The sequence below is a fragment of the Brassica napus genome, chromosome A10 (assembly GCF_020379485.1).
Source record: "Brassica napus cultivar Da-Ae chromosome A10, Da-Ae, whole genome shotgun sequence".
Taxonomy (NCBI): domain Eukaryota; kingdom Viridiplantae; phylum Streptophyta; class Magnoliopsida; order Brassicales; family Brassicaceae; genus Brassica; species Brassica napus.
Genome location: NC_063443.1, coordinates 4,810,017 through 4,831,314, shown reverse-complemented (window position 1 = coordinate 4,831,314; position 21,298 = coordinate 4,810,017). Strand labels below are relative to the sequence as shown.

Below are 21,298 nucleotides of genomic sequence, written 5' to 3'. Positions count from 1 at the left end.
CAGAAAAAACTAAAAAAAAAACAAAGACAGTCATGTGTTATGGCAAAGTGCGGCGATGAGATTGCAGAGGAAGCGACATATTTGTGAGGAAAGGGATGAGGCTGGAGTAGTAATTTCTCATGTAACTGATAAAATCAAATAAAATGCAAAATAGCAACCACCACACATCGAACGGGTCGTGAACATACGTTTAATATCTTCTAACCTCTGTACCAAGTTGTACAATGACATACAGTACCAAAGCTATCAAGATATAGTATATAAACGATATAAGAAAGCCTAAAACTAGGTCCCGATTAATCTCCGCATAATCTCTGATTTTTTTGTAACTCGCTAGGTCTGGTGTTACCGTCCGACTAACGCCTAGCATAGTTCCAAACAGGGGGAAGAACTCATCAGGATCTCTTTTATCTGGACTGCGATTTCTAGTTTAGTCGCTTCTATTGGACTTCCATAAGTTTTAAATTTTTAACCGTATGCATGTACATATTTGTGTTCATATAACTATATTATATCCTGAAAGCCACCTTCAACCTTTATTAGTGAATCAAGTTAACAAAATGTCGTTTACTTTTGCTTATAATATGTTTCCACTTATGTTCTTAATTACATCTGTTATACCATATTTGTTGGGCCGAATTTCAAATCTTATGTGATTACATTAATTTAATTTTTGGTTCAAAGTGTGTAATAATATGATACGTTAAAAATAGTAGTCAATGGCTCAAACATGTATTATAGCATTGAACTTGGTGAGATAGAAAGATACATAGCGATTGAAAAATAATTACGATATACTTTTTTTTTTTCTTCAAACGGCTATTCTATTACTCAAGGTTGAGGTGGTCTGGGAAACCAGACCGGAACAGAACAACCAATGTAATACAAGTCCCTATGGAAGGATCTCGCTATCTTAGCTAATGAATCATACAACACATTTTCCTGACAAGGTACAAAAACAATCGAAAACTCCGTGAATCTTGCTTAATTACGATATACTTATACACTAATAATAATATCTATATATATAATATATGAATCATTAATATATTAATGACTGCATATGCGTGTGGACGGTCCACTAGTATTGTTAATAAGACTATCTCTGATGACTTTCTACATATTTTTCTTTAAAATGAGATTAATTTAAAATAAATTTGAGTTTGTTCTAATGATTTTTCTCATTTTTACTCAAAAATTATTCTAGGTATATTTATAGTAAGCAATTGTTATTAATTCTAATACTTCTCTTTATTTTATAACCTCAAAATTGTATACTAAACTTTTGTATATAATAACATTTTAAATTTCATTAAAGTATAAAACACATAATTTTAGAAATAAAAACAATACTAGGATAAGACATGCGCCTTGCGCATGGCAAATTTGTATTAAAATTATTTAAAAAATATCGTATAGAAAAATAAATTTATATTTTTGATCGAATAAATATTTTTGGCCCTTAAATAATTTTTTAAAAACTTTTTTGTTAATTAATTTATTTTTTTTACTGATGAGCTGATCTAATTTTAAAAATATTTTAGGTCAAAAAAGAATTTAATGCATATGAACCTAACGTTTAGGCCGAAGAATCTCATGCATACTATTTGGTTATAATGGAAATATGAGAGTTCGGTTTTATATCATGATTTAACAATTTAAAAGTTAATTATGGTTATAAGAAATTTACGGTCACCTACCAATCATAAATTTCTTCAAATTCTCATTGTTGTGTCGCATTTTTCATTTTGGTTATTGCTCGATATAAATATTAATTTTTTAGTTTATTCCCATTTCGTTATTTTGTTTTGGTTCGAGATTTAGAAAATATTTAAGATCTAAAATTATTAAATAAATACATGCTTAGGTTAAGATCCGAGTCTTGAGCATAATCAATATTTTATATTTATTACTTATTTTATGTTTTTCTGCATATAATGAAATAAAATAATAATAATTATATATTAAATAACTAAGAAATCAGTTACTATTATGTAATAAATTAGTGTGCGCATATAAATCAAACGATCGCTCTTGTTTATTCGCAATCATTTTAGGGTAAATAAATCAAAACAATCAATCTTATCTATCGTATATGATATATACTTACATTTAAATGATATTAACATAGATATATAGTATACTTTTAATATGAATATTTATTAAATGAGGTTTCTACTCATATGAATTTATGATTATTTGCATATTTGTGTAAAAAAAATTTACACCAACGTTTTTTCTTATGTGTAATGTTTAGTGGTTTCAATAATTTATAATCATTTAAAAAATCAATGAAGATTTCCAAATTAAAATATTAACTATTCAATATATGTTCAACGTGGATATCAAAATATAAGTATGTATTTTCATATGATGTATATAGTTTAGTTTAAATGATATGAAATATATATATATAATTATGGATGACAAAAAAAAAATTATTCACTTGATTTTATAATCATTGTATCTTATTATAGAAAAAAAATTAAACCTTGATCACAAAAGTTTATGTGAGACTTTTAATAGTTTTAGTAATTTATACTCGTTTTGAAAAATTCAAAATACAACATATACAAAAAAAAATCTAAAATTTTATTATATGATTAATGTAATTATGTAATTTATTTTAATAATAAATAATTAAACAAAAATGATAGAAAGTATATAGATTGTTCTTCATTATTTAAAATCATTAATTGTCATATATATATTAATCTTATTAGGTAATTTCGTAGGTTTTATTTAAGAAAAGAATTAAATTTGATAAATGAATGGTCAATGGACATATTATATAATATAACATTCCCTAGCAATTTAATTTTGGACTAACAAAATTCTCAATTAATTTTCAAGCCGGCACGTAAGCAAAATTAACATTTTAATTACGTGATAACTCAGCAAGACACTTTTTAAATTAATACAAAGCTACATGTAATAAATTTTTAAATATTTCTCTATTAATATATAGGGAATATAAAAATCAAGATTCAATTTGTAAATAAGGTGTTAAAAATAAGTTAAAATTATGAATATACTTTTTTGAAATTTAAGGAAAGACTGTTCACATCCAACTATTAATAAATTTACCGTTAATTTTGATATTTCCTTCAAAATGAGAGGCAATTGGAGATGATCTAGTCTTACTGTTTTTCTTTAACATAACTTCTGTTTAAAGTTTTACGTTTTCAGTTCAAGCGCACTGTCTATGTAGTTATTTACGAGAATCAAAGAACAAATGAGAATTCAAGTAAATTAAAGTACAATTCTGATCACACACTTTTTTACACTATTTACACAAGCAATGAGCCAATGATAGTAGTAACTAAAATAAAAGTCACACCAACACAACACAGAAACATAAACCATGTGAAGGTGGAGAATCATCCCTGCTTTCATCGCATTAGACCTCTTCTACAACTTTCAGAGAGCCCTAAGAACAACTTTGCTTGTTGCATGAACACCCTTAGCAGCTATCTTCAACGCACCACGAGCTTGATATAACCTGAAATTAAACACCAAAATGCTACATAACTCGAACGCAGTTGATCCCAAAACAGTTGAATAGTATTTGTGTTTCAAAATATCTTAGAAACACCAGCAGAAGAATCATTGATACCCTCCAAAAGCAAGTCCCCATGTAGAAAACGTGTAGAACATTTTCCCAGCATGCCATATATCCACTACCCTCCCTACCTTGCTCAGAGCACTAACTTCTTGCGCCAGAACTGCAGAAGACCGAGAAGGCACGTGCATAAGAAAAAGAACTTTGAAATGATTCACAACTATCAGAGAGAGTAAACTTACTCTTTTGAAGCTCTTCAGGTTTGAGAATCTGCAGTTTTTAAAATAAGTAGCCAAAGTGGATTATGAGATCAAAGTAGTGAAATCCAAAACACATGCTCAAAAAAAGAAACTAGGATATACAATATACCTTGGCTTTGGGGTTTGACATGATGCATTTTGCTAAAAAGTGTGCAACAGCATCAACCACATGTTCCTCATTCACAACAATGTAATGGTCGTTATCAATGGCGCTTTTTTCCTCGACATTGCTAGGGATCATGTCGTCTGTTACCAAGACCCACCAGCTTGGTTCTTGATGATCAATCTCTATAAGAACTTCAACAGTCTGTACATCATCTTCTGCAAAAATAAACCAAGCAGATTGGATGAATTAAATTTGAGACTACACACACACCTTTAAACGATTAACAAGATTTCAACTATTATTTAGAAATCATCAAACAATTTCATCTGGAATTTTAAACCCAATGATTCAATAACATATTCTGGAATCTCAAAAGCAAACGAAAGTTCATAAATATTAAACCTGTAGGCTCTTTGAAGGGAAACTGATTTTGAGTTCCATGAGACAAAGCTTGCCTTAGACTTTCTAATCGAGCCAAGAAGTCCCTCGAAGTAACCATCGACACAAGCCTCGCATAGATCTGGTTCGAAATTTCAACGAGTTCGTAAGAAAATCCCTAAAAACAAAATTATTGAAGAAAAAGTGGAAATCAATTCGTTACGCTTACGTCTTTAGGGCAATCGGGCGACAAGGCAGCGGATTCAGCGAGAGTCTCAAAGAGCTTAAGATTCGCTTCAAGCAAGGTCCTGAGACGGAGATTCTCTTGCCGAAGAGCTTCTATTTCTCGATCTCGTGGATCGGTGATCGGATTCGTTGACTCGTCGTGATTCTCGCCTTCGTCGCTGTGATGGTTGTGGTGGTGGTGGTAGACTTCCACGGCGGTCCAAGCTACGTCCGCCACCTCCAGCACCGTCTTTGTAACCTCCATCGCGTGGTGACCCGCCATGTTTGATTGATGATTTTCTTCGGTCTTCTCGTCGTTCTCCAATTTTAGATATGATTTGATTCCAATTTTCGTTTCGGATTGTATCTAAGAGAACTACTTGTCGTTTACGTGTTTAGAAACGACAAGCAACACCTAAAATACTTCTTTAAGTTTTATTTCGAAATACGACCCTTATCTATTACGTATTTCATATTTCTAATATTCTCTTATTTTGATTTATGTTTATCCTTTTTGTCGCCTAGTCATGACCAATGTTTTTAAACCCGATCCGTACACTGAACCGGACGACTTACCGGGTTGCTGGGTCACTTGTTCGACCACGGGTGAACCACGGGTTGATAAATAAATTAATTTTATTATATAATAATATATCAGCTATGTAAATAAAAATATAGAAACTAAAGTTTAATATTTTCTAAATGTTTTAAAAACATAAAATAATAGTTTGGATATGTATATATTTTATGTTTAAAAACATTTAGAAAATACTTAACTTTAGTTTTTATATTTTTATTTTCATTTGACGTAGAAAATATCAAAAAAATAGCTTAGACTATTTAAAATTTTCTCTAACATTTTAGATGTCATAACTCTTACGATGTTATGGAAAATAAATCCAAACATAAAATTTATAAATATTTAAATATTTAGATGCCTACTGTGAATAATAAATTAAACTACAAAATAAACCAAACGTAAAAGATCATTGTAATAAATTATCAATAACGGAAATAAACTAACACCAAATCACATCAATTAATTTTAGGTCTCTCTACCATCGTTCATTTTATTTTCTTTAGGTGATATAGTGAAATCTTCATCAAAATCTAAAAAACACAAATATAAAACTGAAAAAAGAAAACCTAACTTCTTTTTTTTTTATCAGTACCTAACTTCTTAATTGGAAACTTAGAATATAAAATATAATCTAAAAACATAATTAAAAACTAAAAAAAAGAAGTAAAAAGTTATTTATTGGTTCGACCGATGGTTCAACCGGGTTCCGGGTTTTACCGGGTTTTTGCGGATTTTTGCGGGTTTTTAAATATTGGGTTTTTCACAAAATCCAAACCGAATTTTTTCTGGGTCACCGGATTTACCGGTTTAACCGCGGGTCCGGGTCGGGTTTCAAAACACTGGTCATGACTTTCCATCTATATGAAAAAACTCAAATGGGCTTTACCGTTGATGGACTAACCCCTTTTCTACCCTATTTACCTCTTCTTTTATTTTAAACCCCGATTCGGCCCACTTAATCATTAAAGGAGAAAAAAAAGTCTTAATCAAATCTATTTTGCTAGCTCTTCCGATTTATATCATGTCCGGTTTCCTGCTTCCCTTAGAAATATATAAAAATCTAGTAAGTGCCATTGCACAAATCTGGCAGAGTTTGAATCCGCCAAAGAGAGGAATTCACTAGGCAAAATGGGCGAAAATGTGTGCGCCTAAAGAGAAGGGAAGAAGTGGTTTTCCTATGATCCATGAATTCAATCTAGCTCTTCTCGCTAAACAGCTCTGGCGACTTGTTCAATTTTCAGATTCATTAGTAGCGAGAGTTCTTCGAGGGAAGTATTACCGTCTAAGTTCGACTTTGCGAACTGGCATTGTGGATACACCATCGTATATTTGAACGAGTATTATAGCGGCGAGGAAGCTACTAGTTTTGGTATCAGGAGCAAAGTGTATTCAGGATATGAAATTAATGTGTGGGATGACCCTTGGATTCCTTCAACGCCAGCAAGGCCAGCTCGAGCAAGAGTCCCAGTTGTAAGCCCCAAGATGACCGTCATCAGTCTTATTGATTTCGAGTCAAAGGATTTGGATGTACGTTTGCTGGAACAATATGTGGATCAAGAAGACATTCCGATGATTCAAAGTATGGCCATAAGCCCTATTCACCGACAGGATACTTTTTGTTGGAGCTACATCAAAAATGGGCAATATACGGTTAAGTCTGGATATTGGATTGCTATGAATGTGATGAGAACAGATGAGGCTTTAGAATTTCTACAATCCAGTATAACTAAACTCCAAGCCTTTGCTTGGACAGTGAATGCGCCACAAAAAAATTGCCACCTTATATGGCAATTAATCTCTGGACATGTAGCGGTAACAAGGAATCTGATACGTCGCAATATGCGATGTGATAACTACTGTCCAAGATGTAGAGAACCAGAGAAAACTGTTACTCATGCGATCTTTAAATGCCCACCAGCCTTACAAGCATGGACATTATCATCTACACCATCGAGTTCTCAAATCTTTCATGTATCAAGTGTTTACGCTAACATGGATTATCTGTTCTGGAGGAAGAATAATATAGTGAAGCCAGAAGAAGATAGAGATCCTTATCCTTAGATAATTTGGTACATCTGGAAAGTCAGGAATGATAAGTTTTTCAGAGGCATAGATAGAGACCCATTGGAACTAGTCAGGTATGCAGAGAGTGAGTGTCAAGCTTGGCATAATGCGAAGGAAACTATATATGCTCCTCTATAGGGACAGCCTGAAGAAGAAACACAGGCCTTAAGCTTGGGTAATATTTGTATGGTGGATGGTTTGTGGACCTCCACAGCTCAGTTTAGTGGAATGGGATGGGTCTGGAAGGATAGCACGGGGAAAATTCAACTTATGGGATCCAGAAACTTAACGTGGCGCGAAACACCTTTATACTCAGAGCTAGAAGCGCTAAGATGGACAATGGAGAGCATGATACAACACTTGACCTGTCAGAGATTTGGGACGGACTGCAAAGACCTGATTACAATGATACAAGAACCACAAGCGTGGCCCAACTTCTCAACTGAGCTGGAAATCATTCAAACCCTCCGGTTGTGTTTTTCGGACGTCATGATCAGCTATTTACCAAGGACGCAAAATGAGATTGCAGATTCGTTAGCTAGGAATGCACGTTCTTTTCATAGATCTCTATGTTTTATTGGTTGTTCTATTCCAGTCTGGTTACCCAGACCACCTCAAGTTTGAGTAATAGAATAGCTGTTTGCTGCAAAAAAAAAAATCATTAAAATAGAGAAAACTTAAAAAATAAGAGAAACTGCATTTATGAATACATTTTTTTGGATTTTTTGGCATTAGTGTTTAAAATTTTATATCAAATTTTAGAATTTTTAACAGAAGATCATATGAACTAATAGCACGATAAAACAACGCAACATAAACACAAAAATAGAAAGAAGAAGAAACATTGATGGAACCATGGGACAATCTAAAACATAAAGCACGAGTCAACTTGATTATAGCCGAGGAAACCACTTTGTCGAGAACACATCATTGCCAAATGGGTTCGGAGCCTTTGATAACACATGAGACCTTGTTCAGTATATGTTGACTTGTCCAAAGCGCTGTTCCAATAAATTGACACCGAAACCGCGCAGCTCAAGAGTAATCGATTGAACCTACAACCACCGAAAGCAGGAGATAGGAACCCCGAAGCATCAGATCCACACCTCAACTGGAAGCTCTTAATGCGCTTCTAGATTGATGCAGGGTGATAGTAGATTGCATTAGTGAATTGGTCTAAGTCTGTTGTGGTCCAATGTTTGTACCCATGATTTGGTGAACTGAATGTGATGTTGAGCCAAAAACATTTGTATATGATGTTGAAATAGGCACTAAATGCACCTAACTCAATCCAGCCTTAGAGGATGGATTGATCAAGAAACTGGTTGTGAGATGGACTTGTAATGGAGTGAAGTTGATGGAGATGGATTGATGAATAGATCTGGTTGCTAGATGCTTGAATAAGAACCAATGGAGATAGGAAATAACACTTGGTCGTATAACCAACTTGCTACTTCAATGGATGGTGAGATGTCGTGTAGATGGTATGGATTCAAGCTATTTGTTCATATGAACACTCAGCAAAAACAAAGAGATGGGGATGGAGATCGAGGCTGATTGAATCACACAATCAATGGATTGAGGTGTAACCACAAGCTCTATGGAAATAAGTTTGATATAACACGATTTTCTCTCAAGATTGTTTCACATAACTCTGTAAAGACTTAAGTATAGTTGCTAGGTGAAAACTGACTCATATATTTCATAAAGGTTAAAAGATACAAGACTGCTTATAAGGGCTTATATAATCGCCAATTGCAGTTGTGCCCTTCTAGAGGTCTTTGAAGCAAATTTATTACATGACTCAATCTTTGGACCTAGAGAAAGCAAAGGCTAAACAATTCCTTTCAAATTAAAATAAAGAAAAGACTCAAAACCTGCGAGACAAATCAAGTAAATCAAAATATATCAAGTAATGAAATGTGCTTGCCTTAGTTACCTCTTGATAGATTTCGAAAACAAGTAGCCGTTGGAATGGGAGGGAAGCTGAAGTATGAAGTGTTGTTGTTTGGAGCATGTCTCTTTTCCTTGATGCACGCCGTTTCTGTTAAGTAGAGAGATGGTAAACAAGGAAACCATCTCTTTATAGGGAATGATTGAAAATAGGATACCATCATCTCTTGGACCGTCTTGTATAACATAAGGTGGGTCTTCTTTAGCTTCTGATAAATGCTCAGTTTGGTAAGGCGGTTGGTGATGTCTTCTATGTTGGAGTTGGTGTTGGCCTTGACAAACAAACCTTCAACAGCTTCATAGAAACTTGCAATCACTCCCTTAGTTTCTGATCTTGGTCTTGGTGCTTGTCTAAAAGTAGGAATGTTGATATCTGGTTCTATGATGATGTCCAAAATCAATCATCTTCCCCATAGCGTCTTTGACTTTTTTTTCAGGCTCTAAACAAAACATATATCAATGTTTTTTTCTTTATCATATCGTCGGCCTCCTACTACCACCAGCGTATAATTGATCTCAACTCCACCATAAACACTTGACCTCAACTCCGCCGCACAAGCACCCTCATATACATCTTTCTTTTACACATCGATTATTTATATATTCTTGTTTGCCTTAACTTTTTTCTTTATAGTGTTTATCGTTTTCTTTTATCCGATAACACGTGTCTGAGATCAAGGACAAATTATTCACTTTCTTCATTTAATATGTGATGTATTATACCATTTGCACTATATGATTATCTGGTGAATTTTGAACAAAAAAAAAGAGGATTATCTGGTGAATTATAATTTTTTTTTATGGTTATAGAATCTCATTTCCTTTAAAAAAAAAAGTTGAATGGGTTCCATTGATGATTTAAAAAAAAAAAAAAAGTCTTTGAGATAGCTACAAAAATCTTGCCGTTTTATTTGACTCGCCTAGATTTTAGGTTTTTTACACAACGAGAACATTTCTGTTTACCTACACACTACGCAGCGAGAAATGTCCGGCGAATCGGCGGTTACGGCTATGGAGACAACGGAGAGGGCGACGGCGAACCAAAGTTCCTTTAAAAATAACTCGAATAACGGCGATACAACAGATATGGAGCTCCAGATTCTTGCAGCTATGCGATCCCGCGTGACCTACCTCAGAAACAAAGCAGAGTACACATCTTCTTCTCTCAGTCTCTTCTATTACCCTGTTTCGTGAGTAGGATTCGCTCTTCTCTCGGCATTGGCAATTTCAATCTCTGGGGTTGATATTAGGGTTCTTCCGAATTCACTATTCGTGCTATAAATTAACTGTCTTCAAACGATTGTTGTTTAATTTTGCAGCTCGGTGACCTTCGCGAGTGTGCGGAGGCTTCTGGAGGAAGACATGGGATTGGAGAAATATGCGTTGGATGCGCATAAGAGCTTTGTCAAAGACAATTTGGTTAAGGTATCCTTTCCCTTTGTCTATACTGTTTTCACTCTGAGCGCACATATGTTTCTTTCTTTATGGCAGTGCTTAGAGGATCCTGGTGATGCTGATGGCGCTTCAGAAAACCCTCAGGAAACTGAGAAGAAAGATGATTTGACTCCAGTCAAAGAAGAAGCAGTTGCTTCGGAAGAGCAAGAGCAAGAGCAAGAGGTGAAGAACGATGTAAGGGAAGAAACTGTTGGTGATGAGGGGAATAGAGAAGCCCTGATGAGTGATATAAAGAGAGCCCTTCACAAAAGAGCGTCTTATATTAAGGCTAATTCAGAGTAGGTTCTCGTCTTTCATGGCTTTTTGAAATTGAAATTCCTTTTCTGTTTGGTAATGGCTATATTTTTTATTTCAGGGAAATTACAATGGCTTCACTTCGTCGACTTTTGGAGGAAGATCTTAAACTAAAGAAAGATTCTCTTGTTCCCTTCAAGAAGTTCATCAACAAAGAACTAGATGCTGTGAGTAGGCTAAATTGACTATGTTACGTCTTGAGTTATAGCTCAGAGGCAGTCTTTTGATAGTTTTATTGGCTAATTAGGTGCTACAAATTCCTGACCCTCCTAAGAAAAAGGTCAAGAGCACAGCATCTAAGAAGGTTGGCAGTGAAGATGATTCTGATTCAGATTCTGGGGAAGTGGCTGTGAAGAAGGCTCTGACCCAGAAAAGAAAACGAAAAATTGATAGTGGCAAACCGGTGGCTGGGAAAAAGAAAGCAAAACATACGGAAGCAGATTCAGAGAACGATAGTGATGCAGGAGATAGTGAAATGAAGGCAGAAAAACCGTTGAAGGTATAACGTATTGGTTGTGAATCTTATATGCAGTCCCACTAAATACCTTGTTCAGTTTTACCCATGTGGTTTCTGCTTTTGTATTATTCAGCAGCAGGGAAAGGAGACTGCAATAACTGTGTATGGAAAGCGTGTCGACCATCTCAAATCGGTCATCAAATCTTGTGGGATGAGGTTCTCAATCAAACTTAGTAGATCTTTGAAAAAGCTCTATGTTTGTTCATCATACTCCTGATTTTTGTTATTGTTATTGTTCTTTTCTTGGCAGTATTCCTCCTGTCATATACAGGAAAGTCAAGCAGGCTCCTGAAGAGAAACGTGAGGCTACTTTAATAGAAGAACTTGAGCAGATACTCGCCAAAGAAGGGCTGTCTTCAGATCCTTCAGAGAAAGGTAGTGTTATGCTGAGAATGATCTCTTTTGCTTTGAAGGAAACTTATATTTATTCGTTTTATCAATGAGTTCAATAGTTGTTTGCAACAAATCTGTATCTAACTTGCGATGATCATAACGCCTTATAAGCATGCTGGTCTTTGTAGTATGTGGGAAGCTTAGTTGCGTATAGATATTGTGTAAATATATTATGAATAAACTATCTGGCTTTAATTTGACAGAGATCAAAGAGGTGAAGAAAAAGAAAGAAAGATCAAAAGAGCTTGAGGGTATTGATACAAGCAACATTGTATCGAGTTCAAGAAGAAGATCTGCCACAAGTTTTGCACCTCCTCCAAAGCCGAAAATAACAAGTGAAAGCGAGAGTGACGAAGAAGAGTCCGAGAATGGAGAGGATAACGAAGAAGAGGAAGAGGAAGGTAATGAAGAAACGGGGGAAGGAAGCCAAAGCGAAGAAGAATCAAACAACGGTGAGAATTTCTCTCTCTCTCTCTCTCTGTAAATGACCAATGTAGCTGAAAGCTTATGGTCATTGGCTTTGTTTGCAGAGGATGATGGTGGAGAGGAAAGCGAATGATTTGTATGCTTGCTAGTGTTCTACCGTAAGAAATCCATCATCCATTAGCTAAAATCTGTCTGTATCTGCTACTGTAGTGACATTTTGTTCCTTTTTTAAATTTTCTGTAGCAAATGGATTTGAACACAAGTTGGATAAAGGAAAGACACTAGAGACTAGGATGAATATTAAGCATATCAACTAGCTAATATTATGTCATCAGTTACAGTGATTAGTATGATTCCACAAACTCTACTACATCCGACGGAATTGAATCATATTCTGAATCGCTGAATCACACTATATTTAAATCCGTACCACGATGTGATCAAAATATGAATAACAATAGAGTTGATTGATAGTTAACACATCGAATATGGGATGCAATGCAGCAGCATCTCTTATCAATTCAGTTTTGTTCTTTTTGGACAAATAAAAAACACAGGGAATCTAGACATCCTTGGTGGCGGCATCCTGAGTCGCCGAAAGAATAAGCCTAACATGCGTAGCAAGATCTGTGACATGTTTATCCTTAAACCCTGGTTGATTGCAAGAACACACATGTATTTTAGAAACTAAAACCCAAAAGACATCTGAGTAAACAAATAAAAAAAACTAATTTTACCGAGTTGAACGAGAGCCTCTTCAAGGTTGAACAGATAGTCTCTGTTTGACCCTGAAGGTCCTTCCGCTTTTACTATCTGTCTACATTAGTGTCAAACGAAGATCAAAATGCAGTCTTGTTATTCATATGACAGTGGCAAGAACCTAAATGAAAACAAACCACCTACTTGGCAATGTCTTCAAAAGGAGCTGGTCCTAAGTAGTTGTTGTTGCTCTTCTTGTCAGAAGAAGCTATATATCTGAGTAAACAAAGAAGAGACGTCTCGACATAATTATTCGTTTGTCATATTTATATGCCTGATGTGTTCCACAATATATTAGTTTCTTACACCATCACTCCTGATACAGCTGGTTCTGAGTCATGAATGTCCTGTCAAACAAGTAAGCATTGTCATCAGAAATAAGTTTCCATATATTGAAGTTAGAAGAAGTCTGGACTTACTATGAAGAAATCAAGATACTCTTTCTGGTCATATTGCTTCTCCCTCACTTCCAGATGCTGACAAGACAATTATCCTCAAAGATCACACAAACTAGACTATTAATCGAAACAGAAATGTAATAATCACTTACTAATAAAGCGTCTTTTTTGTCTTCCTCTTTGGTTATCTTGTAAGCGACTCCCCACTGTGTGTTTTACCATTTATAACAAACGTAAAAACACTGGACTGTTCAGCAATAACGCAAAATATTAATAACGACTTACACAGATTTCTCCAGGTGCAGGCTCTAATGTCACTGTTCTTCCCGGGAATTCAGGGGTTCCTCTATGATCAGTACTACCTTAATTGATCCACATCACATTACTTTCTCGTCTATAAAGATAGATTTAATCACAGAGTAAGAGAGAGAGAGAGACCTTGGTGGAAAACACGGCGATAGTTTTTGATGAAACCAGGAAGACGATCGTCGAAAGGAAAACCCGTTTTCCAAATTAGAGATCCGTACCCAAATACCCACATCGCCATTTTTTTTCCAGGTGAGATAGAGAAAGAGTAAGATTCCGATTGGAGAAGACAAGTGACCCAATTACATGCTTCTCACATGTAATTAAGCGACGTCACAAAAAATATGTAATTGAACTTTAACAAAGTTACAAAATAGACCCTCCTGTTTTGTATAATATCAAAATGGGTTAATTTATGCAATAACTAACTTTATAATCAAAATATAATATTGATTTTGATATTATTAGTTCTCATAGCATTTGTTCCACTTTCTTTTCGTTACATATTTCTTTTATAAAAGTTACAGGTAAATAAATGAACTGAAGTAGTAAAGCGACAGTAGTAGATCGAAAGGAGCCGACGCTAATAAAATCAAAGGAAACCGTAATGGCGGAAGGGCACAACGGAAGAAGAGGTGATCGTGATGATTACAAAAAAGTAGCTATCGTAGATACATGGAAAGCAACGATCCTTTGTATCAGAGATTTCTATTTTTATATTGAAGAGTACTTATAGAAGAAGAAACCAAATATAAATATAATTAATTAATTAAATAGAACGGAATTTACTACATGGAGAAATAGATATTTTAAAGCTATATTTCTATTCTATGTTTTAAAAAAGAAAAATACATAACAAAATAGTTTATTGGAGTCTAAATAATCATCTTCTCTAGTAATCATATGTGTCTAATAAAATATTAAACAAAATGAAAACAAAATTATAAGTAGTATATGAACAAAATATAATGGCGGACAAGCTAGCACGAAGTGCTAGAAATCAGCCTGCAGCTATGGTTTATGTTGATTTGATTCTTCCGAAGTGGTTTTTGGATCAGGAATCTACTTAATTTCTTTTTAGCCTTTTGTTGTAAAAAAAAATAAAATAAAGTAGTATATGAACATAACTTTTACATCTTATAGAGTGCGCAAATGAGAATATAAATAGAATGGAATATGCTAAATGATATAGCATATATTAAAAACGTATCAAATGGTCTAAAAAACTATTCTATGTATGTATTTGATAAATAGTATAGACCTATATTTACTGTCATGATATTGGAATGTGACAGGAATCGATGGTGGTTTAGTAATATATACTACAAAATAGCTGATAGTGATTACGGGAGATGTGTGATATTGATTACGGAGAAGACGTAGTACTTGAAGAAGACGTAATTAATATTAGGAAGAGCCAATCTATACTATACTAAAAGGGGATATAAGCCATGGAGAGAGTGTCCACATAGGATAGAAAAATCAACGAATCAGAGAATCCGAAATTGCCATGTCATCTCATTTATTTTTCGTAAAAAATAAAAAAACAATACGAAGGTGAGAATCGAACCCGGGTTAGTATGATATATATATATAGGACAGTTACCACTAAGCCATTGAAACTTTCTTGGACACATATACAAGAACCACTAAGTATATAATCACAAATTCTTATGTACATTTACAATAATATGAATTCAACTTTCAAGACTCCGATACTTTGTTTTGTAAATAAAAATAAGTAAGTGACTAAGCTAATATATTCTTAGAAAGTGTGAGAACGTTGACAAATATGAAAAAACATAGATTTTTGTTTTCGTGACAAAGTTAAGAATTTTGTAAAAGTAAGTTTAACATATAAATTTTTGTGACAAATATGAAAAAACATAGATTTTTGTAAAATTTTGACAAAACAACTCATAACATACTTCTCTAATGTCTTAATAAAATATTATTTAATGGTGCAATAATTAAATATATTAATTCAATAAATTTTGTAATTTATAGACAAAACAATAACACAACAAATTTTGAAACATTTGTTTAACCTATCAATTTTTTTTTCATGAGAATCCAACTAAACAAGATAAAAATAATAATTAGATTTAACAAATATTTAATTACCATTTTATTCAATTTTGATTAATTTCAAATTATCATAATGTATCTTTTTGAAGTTACAAATATGAAAAAACATAGATTTTTGTACAATTTCACAAAACAACTCAAAACATATTTTTATAATGTCTTAATAAAATATTATTTAAGGATGCAATAATTAAATATATTAATTCAATAAATTTTATAATTTATAGACAAAACAATACCACGACAAATTTTGAAACATTTGTTTAACCAATCGATTTTTTTTTCATGAGAATCCAACTAAACAATTAGATTTACAAATATTTAATTACCATTTTATTCAATTTTGATTCATTTTAAATTGTAATAAAGTATATTTTTGAAGTTACAAAAAAATAATGTTCTTTCTTTATGACACTAGCATTATATATAGATTCTATATACACAAAATAAATATAATATAACAACATAAACTTGCTTTCCCCGATTCATATGAAAACTTTTTAAGTTATCCACCAAAGCAAATTAATTAAATCAATGAAATTGTTAAAATACAGCAAATTAATATATAATTTTATTTTAAATTAAATTATTTAAAAAGTGTATTTTCGTTAAAACAAAATAATAAATAAGTAAAACTGATTTGATGGTAATTTTTATGATATATATATATATATATATATCAATTCTGTGAAAGAAATAAAAGCTTAATATGGAAAAAAATCTTAAATACAAAAACCTCTAAAAATTAACAAAAAACTAATAAATTAAACTATGATATCACTTAAAAGCTTCTTTGACCATATTAATAAAATATTTAAGCGATAATTAGACAAATTTGATTTTTTTCCAGCAACAAGTTTATTATTAATTAGCATCAATTATTTCAAGATGTTTAAGAAATGGTGGACAAAAAAATAGGATGGACATTAATGATATATGAACTATGAATAGTACTTTGTGAAGCAGACTTAGATAACATATCTGCACATCCATTTTCAGTCCTTTTTATGCCTAAATTCAATTTCTTCAGAGTAGTTATTCCACAAATAGATCGTATGAGATATTGTTTTGATATGTAGATTTGTTTTTTCAATGTTAAGAAGATTGATAACTGTAAAAATGTCTCCTTCGTATATGATATGTCTATAACCGAGTCTCCAACATGAGACAAGTTTGTTTAAAAAGTAAATAATTTTATTTTTCTTATATTATATAATCAATATATATTATTTACTGATAATAAATATATAGTTATTCATCTATCACAAATATCTATGCAAATATGTGAATCAAGTACAACAATCAAACAACATAATGATTTCCACAAAGAAAATTTTAAAAATATATTTATGTTATGTAGTCATATTTTATATTTTTTAAATAATGTAATACAATATTATACATTATTTTTTTAGATTTGAGAAATACATATATCACTTAGACAAATTAAGCGATAATTAAACAAATTTGATTTTTATTTTGTGAGCAAAAAGTTTATTATTAATTAGCATTACTTATTTCAAGATGTTTAAGAAATGATGGACAGAAAAATAGGATGGACATAAATGATATATGAACTATAAATAGTTTTTTGTAAAGCTGACTTAGATAACCCATATGCATATCCATTTCCAGTCCTTTTTGATGCATAAATTCAATTTCTTCAAAGCAGTTATTCCACAAAGAGATCGTATGAGATATTGTTTTAATATTCAGATTTGTTTATTGATTGTTAAGAACATTGATAAGTGTAAAAATGTTTCATTCGAATATGATATGTCTATAACCGAGTCCCCAACATGAGACAAGTTTATTAAAAAGTAAATAATTTCATTTTTCTTATATTATATAATAAATATATATTATTTACTGATAATAAAAATATAGTTATTCATCTATCATAAATATCTATGCAAATATGTGAATTAAGTACAACAATCAAACAACATAATGATTTCCACAAAGAAAATATAAAAATATATTTATGTTATGTAGTCTTATTTTCTATTCTTTAAATAATATAATACAATATTATACATTATTTTTTAGAATTGAGAAATACATATAATATCTTATCCGCGCGTAGCGCGGTTAAAAAATCTAGTAAATATAAAAACAGTAAATATTACGGTTTTGGTAGTGGCATAGTGGAGATACGGTGCTGAACTCCGACAGTGGTGACATTATTAGAGGAAGCGACGTGTAGTGGTTGTTAAGTGAAGAAGAAGATGTTTAATCTTTTGTTAACCGGATAACAAAAATAATATAGTATATATTGTAATAATAAGGATGTATTTTACCAAAAAATAAATAAATAATAAGGATGAACTTTATTTTTCGGTTAGACAGTTAATTATATGTTTTTTTGTTACCTGATCCAATTTCCCTATCAGAATTTAGACATTGTATTCTTGGATAGATTGATTTGACCTTTGCAAATAACATTCTTTTGCTCTTAGGCGTAAAAAAAGACCCTTTCATTCTGTTTTGATCAAAATCTAAACACTGAATTAGCATCTACATTCCTAAGTTTCTCAACTAAGTTTTAAACTAATTAATATTAATAATTTTATGTAATTAAAATATTTGATTTAATTTAAATGGTTTGGAAAAACCTAACGTAAACCACTTAGAAATAGAGTTTTATGGGTATCTTTAGTCTCCATAAGAATTTTGGATATAATATCAAAATAATTTATTTTATATTTAAATTATAAATTTAAAATTAATCATAAAAAGTAAAAATACATAATATAAAGATTTTATTTTCATTTTTACGAGAATTCTTTCTCTTTTTTCTTGTTATAATGTTGAAATATTTGTCAATACATTTTTGATGTTGACGTTCTAAAAACATCTCTAAGAACATTTTTATAATTATAAATATAAGATTTTATCTATTTCAAAAGCAACATCAAAACATTACAACTTCAAATTTTAAGCTTTTGAAAAGTATAACTTTACATACATAGTTTTATTATTCAAATCTTTATATTTAAGGTTCCGTCCCTACAATTATGAATCTTTCAAATAATCATGTTAACTTTTATGTTTATCATTTAAATTATTATAATTATGTCTCATAAATATTTTTACAAATAAAATACTGGATTCAATAAATAAGCCATTGTACATTGTGTTGGAGTTCGAATCCACCAAAAAGAGGCTTTCATTGGGCGAAATAAAAGAAAATGTTATTATTAAGAGATAAGGGTGGTCTTAGATTTCATATGATCATGAGTTTAATCTTGTTTTCCTGGCAAAGCAACTTTGGAGACAAGTTCAGTTTCCAGATTCTCTGATGTTTCGAGTAATACTTTGGAAGTACTAAAGGCTTAGCTCGCCTTTGCGATTTTTTTTACATATAATCCCTCTTATGTGTTGACAAGTTTTTCAGCTGAAATATCATTGTTGGCTTTGGGGATTTACAATAAGATTCATTCAAGTTATGAAATTAAATCATGGTAGGTTCGTTGGATTCCGGTTACATGCGAGGCCAGTCAAGCCAAATGTCATGTAGTTCACCAAAAAATGACATTGATTGATTTTATTATAGGGGAGATAAGGGAGTGGAATGTGTAAATACTTGAAAATTTTGTTGTTGCGGGTGACATACCTCTTATTCGGAGCTTGGCCATAAGCCAAGCCACACATTGAGATAGCTTATGTTGGAGCTTTACGAATAGTGGCCAGTATAATGTTAAGTCGGATATTGGGTAGCTAGAATTATCCTAGAGTGTATAGGTGAAATCATATACTTTTGAGCCTTGTAATACTAATCTTCAAGCTTTTGCTTGGAAATTAATGCTCCCCAGAAGATTTGTCATTTTATATGGCAAATTGTATTCGGACATGTAACGGTAACAAGAAATTTGATATGTTGTCATATGCGATGTGACAATCATTGTCTTAGATGTGGAGAGCTTAATGAATTTGTTACTTATGAAATTTTTGAATGCCCGCCAGCTTTACAAACATGAAATTTATTGTCTACACCATCTAGTCTAGACATCTTCCCAGTTAAGATTGTCTATACTAATCAAGATTACTACTTCCAGCGAAAAAAATGGTATTGCCGATTTTGAAGTGGATAGATCATTATCTATGGAAAGTTTGGTATATTTAAAAAGGTAAGAATGATAAGATATTCAGAAAAATATACGTGAAACTTTTATAGCTGATTAGACATGCGAAAGCAGAATATCAAGAACGTGATCAAATACGAGAAGATTGAGGTCCATGGCGAAACCCTAATTTCTTGGTGATCAAGCTATCCCGATTGTTTTCCGATCCGTTTTTGGCTCTCCGGTATTGACTAAGGTGATGCCTACTCCGTTTAATCCCGAGCTAATCTAGTACTACTATTATGGAAAGTTTAGTTTCGAAACATGACTCGTCTCTGTGAGTCGAGTCTGATTGAGAGTCTTTTTTGTTTATTATTATTATTGATTGTTAAACCGGAAATATGACAATAGAGGATTCAACTGATGATTGAAATGAGTGATGTTAAAAATGATATATATATATATGTATAAATATATAAGTCCGTTTGTATAGATTGCGGGTGTACAAAGACGCTTGTGTAAGCCGCCGATGAGCAGTGTGATTGCGGGTGCACAAAGATGTTTGTGTAAGCCGCCGATGAGCAGTGTGATTGCGGGTGCATAAAGACGTTTGTATAAGCCGCCGACGAGCAGTGAGATTGTGGGGCACAAAGACGTTTGTATCAGTCGCCGACGCACAGATTGTGGGAGTGCAGAGATGGACTACTGTACGCCTGGTGTATATCCTTATGAGGAAATGCGGGTGCATAGAGTAGCTTGTACTATCAGCGCATTGTTTGTATTGTGCTTTAGGCATATGTTTGTTCTGTGAGGTGTACCAGGCACCGTGGTTTTTTCATGCTAGAGCTAGGTCTACATAGTCTTAGTGCTATGTACTGAGTCAATCTTTACGGTTTAGCATCCCATATCACTGAGTGACTCCTCCCATGTTGCTCACCCCTCTTCTTCCCATTGCAGGTGAGCTTGCCGAGTAGGTGGATATCTGGACGGTTTGGTGTCTTGGGGATTGCATATTTTATTTCAGTTTTACATTCGATTTACTTGACATATTTTTATAATTAAATTTAGGGATGTATTTCTTTTGCATTTATTTTATTAAATATTTTGGTATCTTATTCGGTTTTGAATAAAACGGTTTAATTCGATATTTTATCGGTAATAACATGTCGTTCTCGAGAGAGGAGGAGACGAGTGTTCCAATTTGGTATCAGAGCGGGGTTCCGTCCCGGCTCCGACCTGGGATGGCGATTTATGGGACAAGGATTTCAGAAATTTTTAATGTTTCGGGATTGGGTGTTTTTGAGAAAAAAGTGACATCTTTCTGTCCACTACCACTCGGCTAGTTGTTATCATTTCGAACTCTAATATTTTTGCTGGAGAAGAACCAACTTTCAATTCGTTTCCATTATTTGATTTATCTTATGTTCTTTTTCCTTCGTAGTTGCTAAAGTTCCTTTCTGGTTTTTTTTA

General features: G+C 32.7%; 3 protein-coding genes across 5 annotated transcripts; 1 reads left to right on the top strand and 2 right to left on the bottom strand.

Annotated features, from left to right (window-relative positions):
• Positions 1 to 3,229: 3,229 nt before the first annotated feature.
• LOC106397063 lies at positions 3,230 to 4,943 on the bottom strand. The gene is made up of 6 exons (XM_013837608.3): positions 4,536 to 4,943; positions 4,331 to 4,448; positions 3,932 to 4,143; positions 3,805 to 3,832; positions 3,617 to 3,725; positions 3,230 to 3,502 (listed from the first exon to the last, which is right to left on the bottom strand). The coding sequence occupies exons 1-6, from the start codon at positions 4,812 to 4,814 to the stop codon at positions 3,421 to 3,423; spliced, it is 828 nt and encodes a 275-aa protein (XP_013693062.2). The 5' UTR covers positions 4,815 to 4,943; the 3' UTR covers positions 3,230 to 3,420.
• A 5,054-nt stretch (positions 4,944 to 9,997) lies between these two features.
• Positions 9,998 to 12,520, top strand: LOC106397025 (retrotransposon-like protein 1). 3 transcript variants are annotated; one of them, XM_048742209.1, is made up of 10 exons: positions 10,000 to 10,276; positions 10,448 to 10,553; positions 10,620 to 10,861; positions 10,939 to 11,044; positions 11,125 to 11,376; positions 11,468 to 11,550; positions 11,645 to 11,769; positions 11,991 to 12,239; positions 12,318 to 12,371; positions 12,457 to 12,520. In XM_048742209.1, the coding sequence occupies exons 1-9, from the start codon at positions 10,113 to 10,115 to the stop codon at positions 12,344 to 12,346; spliced, it is 1,356 nt and encodes a 451-aa protein (XP_048598166.1). In that variant the 5' UTR covers positions 10,000 to 10,112; the 3' UTR covers positions 12,347 to 12,371; positions 12,457 to 12,520. The 3 variants fall into 3 exon arrangements, with proteins under 3 accessions (XP_013693040.2, XP_048598166.1, XP_013693033.2); XM_013837586.3 differs by having other exon boundaries at positions 9,998 to 10,276; positions 11,471 to 11,550; positions 12,318 to 12,520; XM_013837579.3 differs by having other exon boundaries at positions 10,002 to 10,276; positions 12,318 to 12,520.
• A 92-nt stretch (positions 12,521 to 12,612) lies between these two features.
• On the bottom strand, positions 12,613 to 14,068 carry LOC106397053 (gamma-glutamylcyclotransferase 2-3). The gene is made up of 8 exons (XM_013837597.3): positions 13,809 to 14,068; positions 13,656 to 13,732; positions 13,523 to 13,576; positions 13,392 to 13,448; positions 13,279 to 13,319; positions 13,117 to 13,188; positions 12,951 to 13,030; positions 12,613 to 12,864 (listed from the first exon to the last, which is right to left on the bottom strand). The coding sequence occupies exons 1-8, from the start codon at positions 13,915 to 13,917 to the stop codon at positions 12,776 to 12,778; spliced, it is 579 nt and encodes a 192-aa protein (XP_013693051.2). The 5' UTR covers positions 13,918 to 14,068; the 3' UTR covers positions 12,613 to 12,775.
• Between the last annotated feature and the right edge of the window lie 7,230 nt (positions 14,069 to 21,298).